Source organism: Echiichthys vipera (assembly GCF_963691815.1).
Source record: "Echiichthys vipera genome assembly, chromosome: 7".
Classification (NCBI taxonomy): domain Eukaryota; kingdom Metazoa; phylum Chordata; class Actinopteri; order Perciformes; family Trachinidae; genus Echiichthys; species Echiichthys vipera.
Genome location: NC_139832.1, coordinates 26,446,107 through 26,466,626, shown reverse-complemented (window position 1 = coordinate 26,466,626; position 20,520 = coordinate 26,446,107). Strand labels below are relative to the sequence as shown.

At 40.1% G+C, this 20,520-nt stretch overlaps 1 protein-coding gene across 1 annotated transcript in view; it reads right to left on the bottom strand.

Moving 5' to 3' along the window:
- LOC310949617 (NT-3 growth factor receptor-like) overlaps window positions 1–20,520 on the bottom strand; it is a gene marked incomplete at its 3' end in the record, with an annotated part of 217,476 nt that overhangs the window by 46,891 nt on the left and 150,065 nt on the right. Inside the window, exon 13 of the mRNA XM_083917114.1 lies at window positions 1,002–1,190. Coding sequence (XP_083773240.1) covers window positions 1,002–1,190 — 189 coding nt within the window. The remainder of the gene's footprint in view (window positions 1–1,001; window positions 1,191–20,520) is intronic.

Here is a 20,520-nt window from a genome sequence, read left to right as displayed (position 1 = left end):
GCTATTGCCATTGACTCCCAAAACACCCTACTGTTCTATTTAATATTGGCATTTGGCATAAAAACACTTACTCATGGTTAGAAAAAGATCATGGATTGGCTAGTAATGAGTAACAAGCAGATATACATCACAGCTGTAAGCTAGTCAGAATTGTTATCTTAAAACTAAAGAAATGTCACTGTTAACTTTTTTTTTTTTCGACACAGGACATGAACAACCTAAGTGAAATTCCTGTGTTTGTTTGACCCATCCACCTTTCTCCTTAGGTAGAGTTTGAGGCTCCTCAAACTACATTACTTAACTTCCTCATCTGCTCCCAGGATAATTACTAGCCACAAATGTAAATATGGATTGTTATAGAAATCAATCTTTACTGCAGATTTTGCTGAGGATGGTCTGAATATTCCTAAATCAGAGACAAAAATGTTGTTTCTTTCTTTTTCTTCTTAACTTGCTTCTCTGATGCTTTAGCAACACAAAAAAACTGTAAAAACTTAAAATGATCCATAATCATACAGTACTACATATTGCAACACATGCACAGTGTGTGCGTCCATATAGATGTCTGTACTTGAAAAAAACCCAACAACTATTATATTCACACATCCATGGCTGCTAATGTTTCACAGACACTACTCCTTCACAGTAATCTGCTGAAACATCAAATTGTTTACATCCATATCATATATATATATATATATATATATATATATATATATATAATTCTTTCAAGACATCTAAAAGTATTATGCCACCATCTGCACTTTTTATTATTATTTTTATTATTATTATTTCTATTGTTTTGTTGTTACTATAGCAGTTAGATAATTTATGTTGTGTTACTTACCATTGTGTCTTGCCACTTTACTAATTGTGTCTTGTCTTTGTCTTGTCTAGTGTACGCACGGGATAGTGAGAAACTAAATTTCGATTCCTTGTATGTCTTGTTCATGTGAAGAATTGACAATAAAGCTGACTTTGGCTTTGACTTTGGTACTTACAGGTGGTGGGTTTGTTACAGTTGTGTCCATGTCTGAAGTACTGGGGGTTCTCTATGACAGGGATCCTGGTCATTCCAATCACCACGGCGTCCGGCCCAGCATCCAGAGTACAGGGGCTGATAATCCCATGGTTCACATGATGAAGGGGGCTGGCAGAGTCTTCCTCACCACTTATCACCGCTACTGGTCCTAAAAAGAAAGAGCCACAGATTTAACAACTGTAGATAAAAAAAAAGCTGAAAATTGGGAAAAACTCATGAATGCATAATGCTGGAACAATTTCATCATACAAATCCTGGTTTGTAATTGAAGAAGAAGGATGGAAGGACTTTGAAGAGGAGGATTGGGATGCGGAAGGAAAGATAATCTCAGTTTAGGACTGACAGTCAATGACACATTATCAGTCAGCAAAGCAGCATCTGAGCAGTCAGTCGCCCAGTAAATCATGCTTTCTCTTAAAAGTAAATAATTCACTCAATAAGTCAGAAAGACTGCTGGGTAGTTATGCATCTATTCAATCAATCAGCTCATCAACTAAGCTTAAACTTATTCAGATCCCGCCAGATTTTGTAGAGAGATTTGTATCAGAATGTAACACAAGATAAGAAATACCTTAACTTCACACAGACTAATTCATCTATAGAGATCTAAAACGTTCAATTCCAATCTTTGAAAACAAATCATAGAATAAGACACTCCATGACAGCAAGTAGATTAATCCCCACACTTACAAAGACAAACAAGTTTCTACTAGATTACAGTGTGTTCCTGACTACTTTACCTGTGTGTAACGTTTTACATATAGCCTGTTAATCATTTTTCTTTCGGACTTTCTGGGTTGCCAATGACAGCCTTTGGACTGACCTTTATGTAGAGGTTTCAGGATGGATTTTCCAGGAAACTCCAAAAGGATGTGACGTTTTGCATGTTACTGAGTTACCTCCCCTCTCTTCAGCTCACCTACAGCCAACAGTGATAGCTAAATGAAGTCCGTTAATGTCAAACAAACCAAACCAGCAGACTCCACACATGCTGTTCTTCTGGTATACATTCTGCAGTGGGGGGGTCGGACTCTGGGTTGTCCAAGATCAGACTCACTGTGCTCAGGTTTCGGCTGACTTAGGGTCTGCAGGCTGGTTCAGAGTGTGTAGTCGAGGTACAGCATGTGTGGACTAATCTTTTCCCCTGGTACTAATAAAAATAATTCAGATAACACTGACATGTTAAAATGTTGTTTTAGCTGGCTGATGTTAGCTAACGCTAGCTTGCTGACTCCAGGGGTTGGTTTGCTGGCTTGCTGCTCTCAGATTACCTTATCAGCTAATGTTATGAAGCAACCAATGCCAGAGCCATGCAGCGTAGCAAGTTACAGCTAGCTGGCTAACATAAGCTTCTTGCTGGCTATAGTAAGCTCACCCTAACCTAAGCTAAAGTTGGCCAGCTGGCTGTGTGGCTCGGCTGCACGTCATGGATCTTCCGTAAGATGCTTGGTGGCGCTGGCTCATGGGGAGATTTACAAATAGCAAGCTAGTGTTATTGTAAATATGATTTATTTTACAGCATTATACCAACATGATACTGTTCAGTTGAACTGTTTTGGCTGGTACTCACTCGTGGCTATGGAGTGTGCGAGAACAAGTAACAAGATGCTGACTGCAGTTCACTAATGGCCTGCAAAACACAACTTGTCACACCTGAAAGTTTTCTGAGAACCTTAAAACAGGCCAACATTTCACAACAGCTGAAAGATAAAATAAAGACCAACACTAAAGTACCATTCATGTCAAAAATTCCAGAGAAATAAATGTCTTTCCAACTTGTATATATTCTGGAAAACAACCAATTTGATCCATTTTTGTTATTCTGCAGACAGCACTCAACATAAAACCATTTCATGTTACACTTTCACAGTGGACTCCGGTGAGTGTTTTCTATTGCTCCTATTAAATATCAGTGCTTCATTTTACACTACTGATCACAGGGGCCAATTCTTTGGTCAGAGTTGATTGGACAGAGAGGGCTAGATGAGGGTTTACATAAAGGAAAAGGTAAAATATAAAAATGAAAAGTACGGTAGAAAAAAGGTTTATACGTCGAGGCAGTGGAGTGGGGCAGAGGACAAGGGTTAGAGATACAGGAGGCTTAAAAGCAGAAAAAAGGACCATCAGTCTTATCAGTTTGAGTGCTGCATCCCCAGGTCTCAGCCATGAAGCTGTGTGGGTTAGGTTTTATCTTATCAATAGGAAGGATGGCAAAGATGATCAGTATCACAATTTTCCTTTAATTGGAGAAACTTTTGCGGTGGATACAAAAGTTTGAGAGGATCAGAGATAGAGAATGGGGTTTAAAGGCAAAAGAGGAGCATCAGATTTTTATATCTTTCTTCAATTTGTGTTTTATTTTTATTTATTTTTAGCTTTCTCAGTAAGTACTGCAGGAGAACTGATGGATGAAAACAAATTGGTGTAGAATTCAATGTTTCTGAAAAAATAACCCAAACCTATTCAAGAATGTGCTGTTAAAGCAGGGTGTGCTGCTAAAGCTAAAGCCTACAGTCATACCCAAACACCCAGAATATAATGTCAGTAAATAAATGAGACACAAGAGGCAGGGATACATAACACCATGGATGAGATCTATATGTGATGCTCATGTTACTAAAGAGTGAATATCTCCCAGTAGTTCCTGATTCTTTAGATATACACTACTTAATTGCAGACTTTTGTGGCACCCTTCTCTTTTCCCATTGGTTCATAGACCTGGGGTTCTCGGATATAAGATCCACATCTGGACCTTTCAGATCTTTTATAACAGTAATGGAAAAATGTAATTTTAAAGAAAAATATAATAATGCAATACAATATATTCCTGTATATATATCCTCTCCTTAAAACGAACTATAAATTCCTGCTCTTGATCATATGGACACCATGTATGCGATCCTTCCTTTCAGTTAAGTTTTACTCACTTAAGTGTGTCTCATCTGACCTCCAGTTGCCAGAATCCAGATGAGAGAAGAGATGGATGAATAAAACTGTTGATGAAGTAATCTCTGTTACCTTTAAAATAAGTGTGGGCTCACAGCAACAAGCTTTATAAGCAGCAGCCTTCTACTTAGTATTCTACAGTTAGTATTCTTTCAAAATATGCAAAATTCACCCGAATCAAGAGATGATTCAGTTAAGGTTTTTTTTTTTTTTTACACCATTAACTATCAAATATGAGGTCTAAATTAATCTAAATGTGAAGTTAGTGCATTACTGACTTTTCACATTTATTTTTTTGTTGGCTTGTATTATTATTAAAGACTACAGGGGAGCCAAGCTCATGACTTCACCGTGCCCCACCACATGCTCTCTCTGTGTTAAACTCAGACAGAGAGAGGGCAGAAGCAGTGCGGCCAGAAAGAATGTGCTACAACTGTATTTGACTTGTGTAACACATTTTTGCTGAAAAATCTTTAAAAACAGATTAAAAAAAGAAAATGGTGCTTGAGTCCAGCAGGAAGTTAGGGATTTAGGCCCAGCGGGCAATACACTGGCAGAAACCCTGCTATGTAACATGCTAAAGTTGTACTAGCGGCCTCTTTGGCAGTAATGTGTAACTGCAGGCGAGCCTGTTCTTTCACAGCCTCCATCTTTATGTGTTGACAATTTTTTATTCATTTTTTGCTCTTCTGTAAACTTTATTGAAACACATTCACCTCTCTACTTCCAGTCTGTCACCTATATGTTACCCTCTTAAATCCATACACACAACTCATCTTCCTATTCGACTTCTGCCCTTACTACAAGCCTGACTCATTTTCAATTTCCGATTACAAGTGAACGCAGTATAACAACCATTGGTGACGATCTGGGCAGATGGACCAACCGCTGTCAGCAGCGTCACTAACATGGCGGCTTATTTACATCTATAGAGGGAATGTCGCCGCAGACTGTCAGATTGGAATAGTCTGCAAAAATGCAAGTAGAAGTTTTTTTATTAGTGGGTCATATGATCAATCACTATTAATTAAACTCACTATTTGATAGATATTAACTTAAAAAGCAATTACATAGGTGGGAATCTTAAACATTATAACTTTAAATAATGAGCTTTAGAGGTTCTGTCACCTTTGGAGCTTGGAGCTCTTGGTTGAAAGGAAATGGCTCAATGAATGGTGATTCAGTGTGTTTCCAACCCTTTGTTGAACACAGAGCTCCATAGTGGACTCAGAAAATAATGAAAATGGTTTATGAAGCCTCATTTGGACATCACTAGTACAGACACGAGAGTGGCATCAATCTGGACATCTGACTATGAATGCATATCTCAAAGATTTAATATAAGGTTCAAACTTCTTGCCTTATTTCCTGTTCCCTAAGAACCAACCTTCGTTCCCCTATATACAAAAAATGTGATGAATACCACAATTGCACAGCAAAAGTATCACATTGCTACATCCTTACATCCAAGACAATGCCTCAGCCGAGTTCATATCATTATCTCAGATATATCAGTATCAGTGTTTAGGTCAAAAAAGTGGGAGTAAATGAAGGATAAACACACTAATTTGCCATTAACTTTTAAGAGTAAATATGTTTTTGTGATGACAGTAATGTTTTCTATGGTATTTATTATTGTAGTAAGTCACATAAATGAGCAGATGATATATAAGGAAATAAGCCAGACACACACAGAAAAGTGTGCAACATGTTTTCATTAATTCTTAACATGAATACATACATAGACAAACACTTGTAAGGGGAGAGGGCATATCAGCCGATACATTGTAATCCTCATTTGTTGAAATCAGCATATGCCTCATTGGTCGCGCTCACAAAGCTGTAATCTATCGGATTCAAATATTCATTCGCACTCATTGCACTCTCTGTACTGAATTTGCATCTTCCCTTTTGGTTTTACTTGTTCATTTTTACACTTTATGATTTTGAAATCTACTCACCAATGTAAAGTACTGCATGTCTGAGTGTAAGCCTGTGGATGATCTCATTTGTCTAGGTCATCGTTATCCCCAAAGCAATTTCAGTCAAAAGCAACTGGACTTGGTTATTTGTCTAGGAAGACGTTTCACCTCTCAGGATGGTTCGGACCAGTCCCAGCCTGGTCAGATGCGTACATGAACTGATGAAGCCTCTTGGATGAGAGGTGAAACGTCTTCCTAGACCAATAACCAAGTCCAGTTGCTTTTGACTGAAATTGCATTGGGGATGTCTGACTCTAAAGAAAAAGTAACACACTGACCGTGATCCTACCTGGCCTCTCTGTTTCCTGTTAACCTGTTCTGCTCTGTTTAACGTAATCCTCATTAGTTATAGATATATATATATATATCTTTCTACAGTATGTTCTCCCTCACTGTAATCTTGTGGTCTGCTGCAGTAATTGAATTCTTCATATGGGAATCATTACAGTTTTATCATTGTTGGACTCTATGTTGTCCTGTATATGTACCAGCCTCCTCCCAGGAGACCACACAGTTTGCTGCTGTGAAACGACACCACACACAAGCTGAGAACTACTGATGTGGACTCGTCAGTATTCTCTGGTGCAAACAAATACATCAGCCTGCAGTTAATACGACTGAAACATTCAACCTTCACAGGTGACAGGAAACAGGGAGGCATTTGGGCTGTGAGGTGGTGGTGCTGGTGGTAGTGGGAAGTGACGGAAAGCGGGACAGGAGAACATGATTAGAGAGGAAGAAAGGAATAAAAGATATCAAGCTATGAGAGCATAAATAAAAGGATAGGATAGGGAATGAAAAGAAGGACGGTGGGAGAATGAATAACTGAGGTTGGATCTCAGCAGGAAAACACATGAAAAGAGAGCCTCTATCTGGTTTATGGGGACTGATTCAAGTGTAGACTTTATATGCAGAGAGAGATTCCTCCTTTAAACTTCAATACAAAAATAAGAAGGGGTCAGTGAGCATTTACAACAGTTATACATCTGTGCTCAATCTCTGAAACCATTGGCTATCGGTCTGACGAAGGTTTAGCTTCTGGAGGCAATGGATAATATTCCAGAGGTTCCGGTGTAGCCAATGAATATCTGAGCCAAGACCTACTCTTCTAACCGCCGGTCATTGTTTACAGTCTGATTAGCAACTTAAGAGCAGAGAATGGAGTTGAGAGACAACATCTTTGACTGTTTCTCTGCAGATATATTTTCGTATTGCGGCCAATGTGTTCCGTCTCTTTTGCTCTCCACACGCACTGTTTACCTGCGTGCAACCAAAGCATGCTCAAACATGGTCAATACAACTCTGGCTAGAAACTGAAACCAAACCTCTGACACCAATATGGTTGGACTAAAACAACAAATGTATTGGTTTTAGTTGAACTAGATTAACCTTATCTGAATATAATTGGATATTTGACATAGGAATAAGTATTAATTAAAAACGCATACTGTAGCTGACAAAGCCTGTGAATGTTCTCATTTGTCCAGGTCATCGTTATCCCCAAAGCAATTTTAGTGGCTGCCAAAATTCAGAGAGAAAACATTTTGTATAAAAGTTTAGAATTATCCTGATGGGATTCAAGATTAAAGGTCACATAGTCAATTTGAGGAATACTATTTTGGGAAATGCACTTATTTGTTATATTTTTTCAAGAATTAGCCCAAACTTATATGTAAAAAAATATATATTTTCCTATTTGTGTAAAATTAATCAAATTATTAGGGAGCTTTAGAGGTGTCAGTGCAGTAGGTGTATTATATGTGTACTAGATTTATTAGATGTATCCGTGTTTGGACATCAAATATGCTACCTTACATATTTTTGCCATGTTTGTTTTTTATGTACATCATCTCCAGCTCTGGTTTGTAGAAGCTTCCCTCCTCAGATACTCACAGTGAGTAGATCGGGGAGTTGAATGTTTGCTGAAGGACACCAGAAAATAACTTGTGAGTATTGATGGACATGTTGGCTGCTGCAGGGATCGGACTCTGACCTTTTTCAGTTACTGCACAAGCTAATATTCAGGCTGTGTGTCAGACAAGCTGACATGTAGGTTGAACGGTCAGCTGATAACGGATAAGCAAGGACACAGAGAGAGTGACAGACAGACACTGGGGAATAGGGAATGGTAGAAAGATAAAGTGTGTCAGAAAGTGTGAGCTATACAGATTTCATGGAGCACAAAAGGTCGGTGGTTGAATGATGTTAGTGGACCAATGGGCAGACAGACTGAGCAACTGGGAATAAAACTTTGTGTACTCTGAAAGCCAGTAGACATGTAGCTGCTGTAGCAGAAGCGCTTTTCACTCCCACATCTCACGCAACAGATACACTATCACTTCAATCTATTCAGCTGTCTGCACCAGCTCTGTCAGGGTCGCAGCTCAGCTGCCTATCACATGCGTAAACACAGCCCAAAGTGTTAATTTATGCTTCAAATCCATTTTTTTTATAATACATGTGTAAATGCGAGGTTGTTGCAATAACAAGGCTGAATAATTGTATTTATTGACATTTTGCAACCTGGGCGGAACAGAGTGTGCTGCAGTTGGAGCCAGAGCCAAAAAGCAGCAAACTGCTCAAGTTTAATTTCACAGACTCTCTCTTCACTTCTGCCCAGCAGCTGGGAGGCAAGACACGGGAGGAGCTGCAGTGTTTATTCATAAGCAAACTGTAACTTAAACTACATTTCCTAATAATTTTTCCGTCTGACATTGTCTGCCCTGTTGCTGGACACTTTTGACATTCCCAAACCAGGAGGAAAGATTCAGTGTCACATAAACACTGTTGGCCTACGGGCATATCACTGACGTGACGTCCGCGGTCAAGACTCAACTTAACATTCAGAGCTGTACATCACACTACTTAGGAAAGATGTGTGTTGGGGTAACAGACATAACAGGCAATCTATATTGTTAACAACTAAATCAAAATGTAGTATATGAGCAGTGATATTTAGTAGAGCAGAAGGGGGGAAAACAATGTGATTTTTCTTTTCTTTTTCTTCCAGAATTTTGAATCTGGAACAGTTCCTCACATTGAGCACTAAACTGTATGTGTGGGGGCTATAACCCACAAAAAATAATGTAAAGCTGACACCATCATTTCTCCTTCTTCAGTTCGTTTATATTTTGACATCCTATTTAATGCTTAAGTGAGCCAAGAGTTGTAGCAGGCTTCACAGTTTATACCCAAAGGTTACCTCCAGCGTGCCCATGCTAAAGCCACTGAGCATGTTCCTATTATACAATGAGGTGTGAGATTATAATTGCGTTTGACTGGCACCCAAAATTAGAAGTATTTAAAGGCTTTTGTGTGTGTAAATACATTGCAGATTGAGCACACATCCATATAATGGGGGAACTGTTCCTTTAACTAGTCACATATTCTGACAGCAGGGGCGGAGTGGGACACAAAAATCCACTGGGACAATTCTGACTGCACCGGCCCACAACCCATCCCCTCCACCAGGACAGGGGGGTGTCTGTGTGTGTGTGTGTGTGTGTGTGTGTGTGTGTGTGTGTGTATGTGCGTGTGTGTGTGTGTGTGTGTGTGTGTGTGTGTGTGTGTGTGTGTGTGTGTGTGTGTGTGTCTATGCTTTGCTCCGGCCATTCTACATTCATTTATGAACAAAAAAACAAATTCAATCTTTGGCCATTTTATATGTAATGTAACGTCTGAAAATAATTAGATCAAGATAGGAGGCTAAACAAAATCAGCTGGTTGGATTAATGAGAGTGAGTGTGACACTGTAGCAACCATGAGTGAGATGTAGAGACTTTTAACTCAATGGGCCGGTCACTGGCCAACCGGGAAATCTCCCGGTTGTCCCGATGGCCACTCCACCCCTGTCTGACAGTCATTCATTCCTTCTTGGTTATAATAATACAAAAGTATTATTCTACTGGCAGGGGATCTTTGGTTAACAAACACCAGACAAGAACTTACATAAATACTGTTGAATCACAAACCCTGAACCGTTAAAATGTTGCAATTGCTTGTGTGTTTGACTGGAAATGACACAATCCTTTCAGCCATGCTACAGTGATGCAGTGAGCATTAAAATGGAACCCTTCAAGGGCATCTGTACCCAATTACTTGCAATTTTTACTGGAACACAGCGACCCTAATGGCTTATTCGAAATACCAGGGAATCAACTCGTAGTATAAAAAAATGTCCTGAGGTCATTGTGATTTATGCTGTAGTTTACAACATGACCACCCCCTCCATTTTCCTCCGTGCCCTATTGGCGCCACAGTCTTTCAATCACACTATATTACTCACATTAATCTAATCTGCATTGATACCTGCTTCTCATTGGCTCAAAGGACAGTCCGACAGACTTAATTACTTAAATAAATCACCTGATAAGCTATTAGCATCGCTCTTCCAGTTCTGAGCACTGGAGCATTCAACGTGTTCCTCTACAAGTCTTCCGAAACCAAAGTAAAGTATGTCCTCACATCAGCATGCTTCACAAAGTAGGGGCCGTCCTGCTATAGGACTTGGGAACACTTCACGCTTCATTATGAGTAGTTCTGGGGCTAATCAGGACACTTGCAGAAACATATTTTAGTGTACCGTTTAGCTGTAAAATTAGTTTGTTCCGGCTCGACTTGGTCACGGACTTTCTCATTTTACAGTTAAACCGCACACTTAGATATGTTTCTGAAAAAGTTTTATGCAAGAAATAGGAAACAAAGTAACAGAATATTTATATATAATTGATCAGCGCTGTTGTTTCACGATTTGATCGGAGTTCATGAACAGCCATTGACACTGCGTCAGAGACTCTTCGACTCTGAGTGGTTGTTTTTCTTCAGGTGTGGAGGAAACTAGCAGATCATGTAGCAGATGCCATTAGCAGCACACAGAGAGGTCTCTGTGAGCAGACGGGAACAGAAGATGGAGGTAGAGATTCATGACTTTTTCACAGATCGTCTGTCTCATGCTGTGATGATTTCAGCAAATATGGAAAAAACAAAACTTACTTTTCATAGAAAGTTACCAACTTCAGAGTTAACTCAACAATGATGGTGCTTGTTTCACAAAGTCAGCGACAAGGTGCTTTAAATTTGCTGCTGTTAAGATTCAAACTTGACTTGACGTGATTGGCAGTTGAGGCTTGTGGGTGACAGACAAAACCTGATTTATCAGAAAAGTAGAGATACTTAAAGCGGCACTCGGCAAGTCTGGCAGATGGAGTTAACTCAGTCAAATCTGAAATGTTTACAACTCTCACGCCCCTCCCCCTCTACCACAAAGCTCTTCCGTACTCTCCAATCGAGTTCTCGTCAGTGCGTGTGCACCAGATTCGCGTGAACAAGCTTGTGTCTTCTCTCATCAATAAACCGCATGGAGTACATGCTACATGGAGGTAGGTTGGCTAACTTACTCATAGGGAGCAACTGCTAACGTCATTTAGCGTATGCCTAGCTTGAGGCGTGTGCCTGGGATATTGTAACATGTTTGAGTGGGGAGGGGGGATCTGTGGCGTGTGCACGAACTGAGTCAGCTCTCACACAGCCCTGCGATGAGTGGACAGGATGACTCGGGCGCTGTGGATTTTTGCAAAAACAGGCTCTAAGTGCACGTAGAGGAGTGTTTCTTTTTTCTAAAACTGGATGATATATGTTGTTCTATTGGAGCAGAGTGTCGGCTTCAGTGAATATGATCAAACAAATGTTGCCGACGGCCATAATGTAAACCTATATAATCCATTGTCCATTGTCTGGCAGAGTCCTCTTTGTATCTACTTCGACTCACACAAGCCACAACAAACACCTCAGGATCCAAAAGGAGTCAGTAAGTTGGCGAGCCTGCAGCACAGGCTGTTCTGCAAGAACAACTTCACCGTGCCACTTTCGAGAACAAATAGCCACTAAAAATCTCCAAGTGAAGACCAGCTGGAATCACTTCACTTGAGAAACATGTCCTCATGCTGATGGTGTACAACTTAAATTGGCTCCCACTAAGATAGCAGTCTAGGAATATGCACACATACACAGGGGACGGGTGAGTGTGTAAATTGATAGCACATCATTTATCCAGTGTGGGACTCTGTACAGTGTTGCTAAATGATGGCTTATAATTACTTCACCTCCAACACCTCCCAGTGTCCCTGGAGCTGAAAGGCCTGAGCTCCCAACAGACTCACAGCTTCTTACCCTTTTTGCCTCAGTGCCTGCTCTCTCTCTAATCCCCCTTGACTGAACCTCCCTCACTCTCTCCCCTCTCGCTTTCTGCACTCAAGCTATTTCTCGTCTCTCTCCCTATGCTACCGGTCTTCTCCATGTGTCGCTCTATCTCTGTGATGTTAAGCGATAGAGGCAGCCAGAGCATTCTCATCTGAGAGCTTTGAGCGCCAACTTCATTCTCCCTCATTCTCTCCCTCTCCCTTTCGTAATTGGTTTGCTGCTCAGGGCTTTGGGGGTAGGGGTGTTGGAGGCAGGAAGAGGATGTCACAGTAGCTGACAGCAAAGTAGGGCCATGTAGACAGACAAGAGAAAACAACAAACAAGAAACAATTACACTGCCTGGGTGGTGCTGGCCGACAAAGTGGCATGATGGCTCCTTCACCGACCGACGGTCTGTTACTGGAAACAGCACCGAGTTTACAAATTCAATTAATTTCAATTCAATATGCTTTATTGGCATTAAGGGTAAACAATGGATGTTACCAAAGCAGAACAATCAGCAATAATATTACATCTGATTACATTACATCAAATTGTCTACAGATAAACAGATAACTGATAAATGGAACAAATTAAAATAAAATGATGAGTAAATGATCAAATTTAAGCCTGCTTATAATAAAATACAACTGGAATAATAAAAACGTATTCGTTCTTTCTCTAAAAGGGTGGCATAGTGTCACATGTCAGCCTAATGTATGAATTGTGGTCAAAATGCATCATGTTGCTTCAGGTACCAGTCTGTGTGTTTCCTTCCATCTATTCTTCCACAGTTGTACCATGGAAACAGACTGAGTGAATAAATTATGACGTACATGAAGCATGGAAAGCTAATAAAAATTAGATGTGTGTGGAGTGGTGAGGAGACTGTAACCCTCTCTCAGGTAATGCATGAATCTAAAAGAACATTTCCTTCCTGTTTTCCACATGGTTTTCCATCCTGTGAGCTCCACCTTGTGAATCAGCTCACTAACTGTTTATCTCCATCAAAAAAAAAATTAATCAGTCACATTTCTTTTGACCATTCTCTGGAACATTTCGATGAAAAGTTGACTACAGAGAAACTAAATTACATCTGAGTGCAGGCTTTCCAGGTGCAAAAACACTGCACACTTATTTCCAATTTCATCAACAGAATTACATTCAGACTGATTCACAAGGAATGATTGGCTGGTCCTTGCCGTATGACGTATTGCATTTTTTTCCCAGAGCTCTCTGTGCCAGCTCTCCCACTGTGCAGTCATGATTGTCTCACATCATAACTCGGAACAGTCAAGTGTGTGCTGCAGGATGTGATCGATGCTGTACTTACATGCAAAAAAATTTTTGTGTAAGTTGACTGAGTGAAATCTTTTAATGTAAAGAATAATTTGTTTTCCTCAAATTTTATTAATTTTATATTTTAACATGTCTATTAGCTCATGAAAACATGTTATTTACCATGTTATGAAACATTTGTGTTCAAAACATGATCTAGAGTTCTTATACCCAGGGCACCGTTTTGTCACAGCCGTCTAAGTTTGACACCGACGCAAAAAGGCACACTTTTAACAGCAACAAACGCCATGTAAGGAGGAAGGTTGAGGTGGTGGATGGGTCAAACAAATACCGGACATTCATCCATGAGGCCACGGTTTGTGGCCCATGCATCACTGTAGGTTACATTACAAACACACTACTTTTAACCCACCTCTGATCTTTTCCTTAACTTAACCAAGTGGTTTTGTTGCCTGAACGCAACCATGTAGTTTAGTTTGATTTCACATAATAACCACATGCTCCTCATGTTTAAAAACAGCAACCGTAGTGGAGCCTTATTTGTTTGACGGGTTCTGGCAGTATGCTGAGATGAGAGCAAGTTGGTCCTACAGGCTTGTATAAAATTACCTTTAATCCTAATTGACTTTAGTAGCTGTAGTAAAAATACTACCTCAGACTAACCAACGCTGCTGTGAACCTCTATGAAAGATCAGAAAGTGGGTATTTGAGGCCCATTATGTCTTTTCAGTTGCATCAGTGACAAATCGACTCTTCAGGAAAAAAAAGACATCTCTTACTATGTTTTTGAGCATGTATAGAATAGACTGCTTCATGGATTTGGATAGAAAGAGGAAATGTTAGAATTAAATGGCTGTTGAAAGCAGGCTTTGAGACATGCTACGCAGAGGATGACTTACACAGAACAATCTGTAACAATCACCAGAAGCCTCCAACCCTCTCTCCTTTACCTTTATCCTACCTTTCCTCTCCATCTCCCCATCCTAAACGATGTGTATTTCAGTTGAAATCAATAAGAAATGAAAGCTTTCCCTCTGCTTCATCTCCCCACTCTGTTTCATGGCGGTGAAACCAGGTGGCTGTGGTACTTTGTACCTGCTGTGTACCAATTTAACAATTCAAATCACTCCAGCCAAGTCTCCAAAATAAAACGCAGGCATTGTACATTTTTTGCAAACCACAGATATGCTGTATATCGATGTTTCTGAACTGTTGCAACCGGTTCTCATTGCTTACTCGTCGCATACCAACAATTTATGATGCTCCATCAAATCCATCAAGAACTATATCTTAGGTTTAGGCATCAAAACATCCACCTACCCACCTATCCATCCATCCACCAGTGCTTAGTGAGACAAAGAGAGAGAACAAGAGAGAGGGAGACGTCTTTTTAGGGAATCAGGGTTTATTAAATTGGAAAAGCAGGAAAGAAATGTCACATTTTTATTCCATTACCTTAATATCACCAAAAGCGTGTATTCCCCTCAACTGACGCAGGGCCATTTTTTAACAATAAAATTGAATGAAGAGATGAATACACATACAGTATGATATATCTACCCAACTCATTTTCCTAGACCTAGACATCATTCTAGATGATACGATGCAGTGCCACGAGGTGTACCTAAAGCAGGTGAAACATAGTCCAGAAACATAGTGAATGCTTCCATTGAGAACCTGGGGGCTCACTCACTCATTTGCTGAGTAAAAAAATAGGTGAATCCGCCATTTTTTTTCATTTCCCGAATGAACATTTTAAAGAGAATTGCAAATTGCATTTCAGTTGCATCCCAGTGCTGTCTGAGAAGACAAGTTCTGGTAAAACAAAGTCCCGTCAACCGGAAGATAAAGCTGTGATTGATAGAAGAGAAATATTCTACCCCATTTAGAAAATAATGCAAGATCTCACAGATAAAATAGAATAGAAATATCTTATTGAACCTTGGGGTTGAATAGACAAATATATAAATAAATATATGAAGGTAAATTATAACAATGAACAAAAACACTTATAATAAATAATGAATACAATAGAATGGGATAAGTATACTACAATTAAATGTGTACCACATTAATAGTGAAACTTAATTATGAAATGAACAATTGTCCAGTAAATGTAGTATTAATATAATAAACAGATCACAGTTGCGTTATTACTGCAGTATTGCACACAAAGAAAACTGATAAATAGTTATGTCAATGAAATGACTTCCCGCGGCACTCTGTTGTGCATTTTGGTGGGATGAGTCTAGCTCCTGCATTTAGCCAGTGTGTCATGGAGTGGGTGGAGACGTTGTCCAGGATGACTCATAATTTGGATGGCATCCTCCTCTCTGACACTGCCTCCAGAGGGTCCAGCTCCACCACGTCCCAAGACCTTATGATCGTTTTATTGAGTCTGTTGGCATCCACTACCCTCAGATTGCTTGCCAAGCACATGACAGCAAGCAGGATAGCCTCGAGGAACAACCTAAGCAGATCCAGCAGATGTTGAAAGACCTCAGCCTCCTCAGGATATAGATGCAGCTCTGGCCTTTCTTGTAGAGTGCTTCTGTGATATCAATCCAGTCCAGTTTGTTGTCAGTGTACACTCCCAGGTAATTGTATTCCTCCACAAGTCCTCCCCCCTGGATGGAAATGAGGGTCACTGGTGCCTTGGAGCTCCTCAGATCCACAACCAGCCCCTTAGGGCGCACTCACACTGTCCTTCCGCACCGGGCCAAAACCGTTTTTTCAGCTAAAGCCTTGTGCGTTTGAGCAGTGCACCCGCTCCGCGCATAACTACGTCCACGGCTCGCCTGAGAGAGGTGGGCTTTTGTAGAGCCGTTTGCACATGTACGAGCACGAGCGTGCGCACGTGTACGAGCACGAGCACGAGGCCTATGGCGGTTCTGACGTTCTTTATGTGCGCCTGTTCGGACTTAGAAAATAGAAGCAGGGATCATGCGCGGACATTTAACAACAACAACAATGGCGGCGAAAGGTTCACGTTGGTGTGATGCGGAGGTGGAGTGTTTACTGCAGATTTTGGTCGGATGAAAATATTAAAAAACAGTCGGACAAGACGCACAAAAACTCCAAGGTCTATGGAAAGATTTTTAAACAAAGCGACGCATCGCGATTACGTCAATCAATGCGATTGAAGTGTTACGCCATGATGACGTATGGACAGCAAGAAGCATGTGCGCGAGGCCCAGGCAGAGTACAAACGGGCCCCGGGGCGCGGGGGGAGAGGGAGGGGGGACAAGTACCCTAAAGCCCGGGGTGCGGTGCGGAAGGACAGTGTGAGTTCGCCCTTAGTCTATCTCACACCTTGGGACAAAGTTACCCACCAGAGCAATGTATGCTTATCAACAGGTTTGTATGATATTGTCGATAATATGAGAATCGGCCGAGTCCACTACGAGACAGCAACGGACCGAAAGTGGACCATGACAAGTGTTTAGGTTTAGGCACGAAAACTACCCTTACGTGACCGGTTTTAGCCTACAAAAGGTGAGGGTAAGCGTTAGGCATCAAAACGACTTAGTTAGGATTAGAAAACAGGTGGTGGCTTTGTTTACTAGGTCTGGAATATTAATGACAGAAGGAAAACCCCACTTGGCTAGATGAAAGTCATGTGTGTGTGACCCATCCACCATTGCAACTTGCCTCCATTAGCGGATCACCATCTTAAAGTATGCCCCTGCTTTTAATTCCCATAATATAAATATGTGGAATAAACAAAAATAACTACACATTACTTTTCACTGTTCTGGACACTTTTGAGCGAATCAGTGTACAAAATCTGATGGATTTGATTAGGAGCATGAAGGTTTTCATGAGCCCTCTTGATGTTTTACTTTTCTCTTTATTTTTAAATGTTTACCTGTTACTGGTCCTGCTGTTGCAGCAATTGTGAATTCCTCCCTGTCGACAGGATGTGTCCCAGGATGTGTCCCTCCAGCCCATTTTAAAGAAAACCAACTCAGATACTGCTCCCCCCAATAATTATAGGCAGATATCCAAACTTCCATTTTTATCCAATATTTTAGAAAAGGTTGTAGCTGACCAACTTACGGCTGTGTTAGAGGGTTTTCAATCATACAATGCATTGGGCCTCTTTCCTCAGCTGTCCACCCCCACTTGCAAAACTTATTACGTTATTACTTAAACGTAATATTCAATAAATCATTGTCGTTTGACACCAATATTAAAATGCTGACTAGATCTTGCTTTTTCCACTTGAGAAATATGAGTAAACGGAGATCAGTAGTTTAAAATGTTGAACTTAAGATGCTTATACATGCCTTTATCTCATCTTGTTTCGACTACTGTAACGCACTTATCTCCTCACTTAGTATGTCTGCTTTAGACCGTCAGACAATTCAAAATGCTGCAGCAGGACAAACAGACAATCTCACATTAACCCCATACTCAAAACTCTGCACTGGCTCCCTGTTGCATACAGAATCCAGTTTAAGATTCTCACTCTTACTTACAGAACATTGCACAATCAGGTACCTACATATTTGACTGATCTACTCCGCCCATATTCCTCAGCTCGCTCTCTCAGATCAAATATGTTACATTTACTGCTTGTCCCACGCTCCAACCTTAAGACCTGGGGTGATCGAGCTTTTAAATCCGTAGCAACTAAACTAAACAACTAAATGGAATGCTCTGCCTGCACCCTTAGGGACTGCGGTGTCCATGGATTATTTTAAACATCAGATAAAGACATATACTTTTAGAAAGGCATTTAGCATGTATTGTGTCTTTCTGTGTTTGCCCTGTATGTTGTTTTATCAAGCACTTTGTGACTTTTGCCTGTGAAAAGCACTTTATTAATAAACTTTACTTATTTACCTACTTATTACATTATCAGCTTCTCACCCTGATCTTAGCTGTGTTAATTCAAACCATATTTGTGATCTGTGTGAATTCATGCATGAAATGTTTAACCCTGTGGGAGTTGACTCTAAACTAGAATACAATCTGTAAGGCAACATTAACCCCCTTAAATCCAAAGAGCAACAACATGGGTATTTTGTGCAATGTTGAACCTTCCAAAGTAAGTGCATGCGTTCCTGACAGTGATTAGCAGTATGCAGTGTGGACACATGCTGATGCCCTGGTACTGCTAAGTACTCTCAATTAAACATTAAACATTACACTCACGTTTATTAATCATTCTGTTAATTTTCTCTTTTCAACTCTAGCACTGTTCACATTTATATCTTGACTTGTAAAACACTATCTGTTTGATAAATGCTCATTAAATAATTCCACATTGAATAAAGGAAGTAAAAGAGCCTCTTTCTATCAATCCATTTCTTACTTTGCCTTCTCCCTCCACATTTACATTCAGAGAGTTTAGCTGAACCTCTAGAGGACAGACTCTCAGGGAGTGAACTGAGGCTGCAGAGCCTTTACTGTGTTGCTCAAGGACACCTCAACAGGAAACCTTGCTGTTCCTAAAATCCACCCTGACAGCTACCAGAGATCAGATAGCCTTGCATTTATCATCCAATCCACTCATTATTTCCCCTCTCTCCATCATTTCTCTCTTCCTTAACCCCATCACCCCTCTCTCCATCTAGGCCAAACCACTACGGGAAGCAAGATGAAGTGCAGGGAATATTGATTGGTGTCAGTTTTAATTTTTCAGCACAACAAGGGTAACAGTACTGTAATCACAAGACAGCAATTTGAAATATTGATCTGAAGGTCTGTGATAGAGACATAAAAAGAGTCACATACATGCTAATTTCATGAACTCATAGACCAGAGAAAAGAGAATTGCTTTTTATTACTTATCTGTGTTGTCTTTACAACATAGGGAATAAGACCAGAGAATCAACCCATATAATGAACTTCAGTTTTGTAATACAGTTAAAAAAAGATTTGACTGTAACAGGCTGTTGTTGATCTGTGACCGGTTCCAATGCAGGAAGCAGAAGGGAACCGCTTTAGAGAGGGTGTATTAAAAAAATAATAATTAAAAGGTAATTTATAAATATATTCTATCAATTCATAATTTGACAATCTAAGAAAAATGTTTCTGAGGAAATAATCCCTTCAAATCTGCCTGTTCAGCTTGTTTTTCGAATGTGAAAGGTTAAATCAATTGTCAACCTATCAGAATGTTGTTGCCTCTGCAGTTACTAGGAAGAAAATATTATGCTCCCAGCTCTGTGATTGGCGGTCCAGCTATACATTTACAGGGAGCCGAATAATAATTCAATAATAACTCAATGAGAGACAAAATTCAAATGACAGAAAAATTCACTAATTGTTTCTTCACTCTAAATGGGTGGGCTTTGTTTTTGCTGACTTTATGACGAGTTCCGCCCACTGTGGGGAATCACAAGCTAGCGGAAATGTATTTTATAAGGGGACTAATGAGGCTTCTTGACGCGTTTATTTTATTTCCTGAGCCCCTAGATGGGGCTCTTTGTTCAAAGAAAAAGACTGAATGAATGCTAAGGTGATGTGTTTTCAATCCTTTGTTGAACAAGAGTGCCATCTAGTTTGTTCAGAAAATGAAGAAAATGCTTCACAGAGCTAAATGAAGCTGCATTTCTCATCAGTATAAATAATTATCCACTGTGTTTTCAAGATTAACTTTGAATGAAGAGTTGGGAGTTGATCGGCAAAGAAAGACCTACAACGGAGCACAACTTGGTGCAGAAAACTGAGGCTTTTGAGAAACATTTCAACACCAGCTATTCAAGTAATGTGATTGTCAAAGGTAATATAGTAATTCTAATTTAAAAACAGGCTGCCATCGCAAGTGATTTTATTCTGGCCACAGTGCCACTGTTGATGTGTTTGGTAAGGTTTGTTTGGGAAAATTATTTGTAACTAGGATTCATTTGGTTAAGAAATAAGCAGCTTTTTTGTATTGGTGATAACTCTCACTCTCTCCATGCTGTTTAACTTTTGAATTGCTAAGGCTGGAATAGCGTCCTCATTTTTTCACAGCTGGAAGTAGCTTTTTTTTTTCCGCGACAAGGAAGGGAGCCCAGGTTTAATAGTCAACAGTTAATAGTGTTTTCTCACAGAGCAACAAGAAATGTAGGCTTCTCTTCA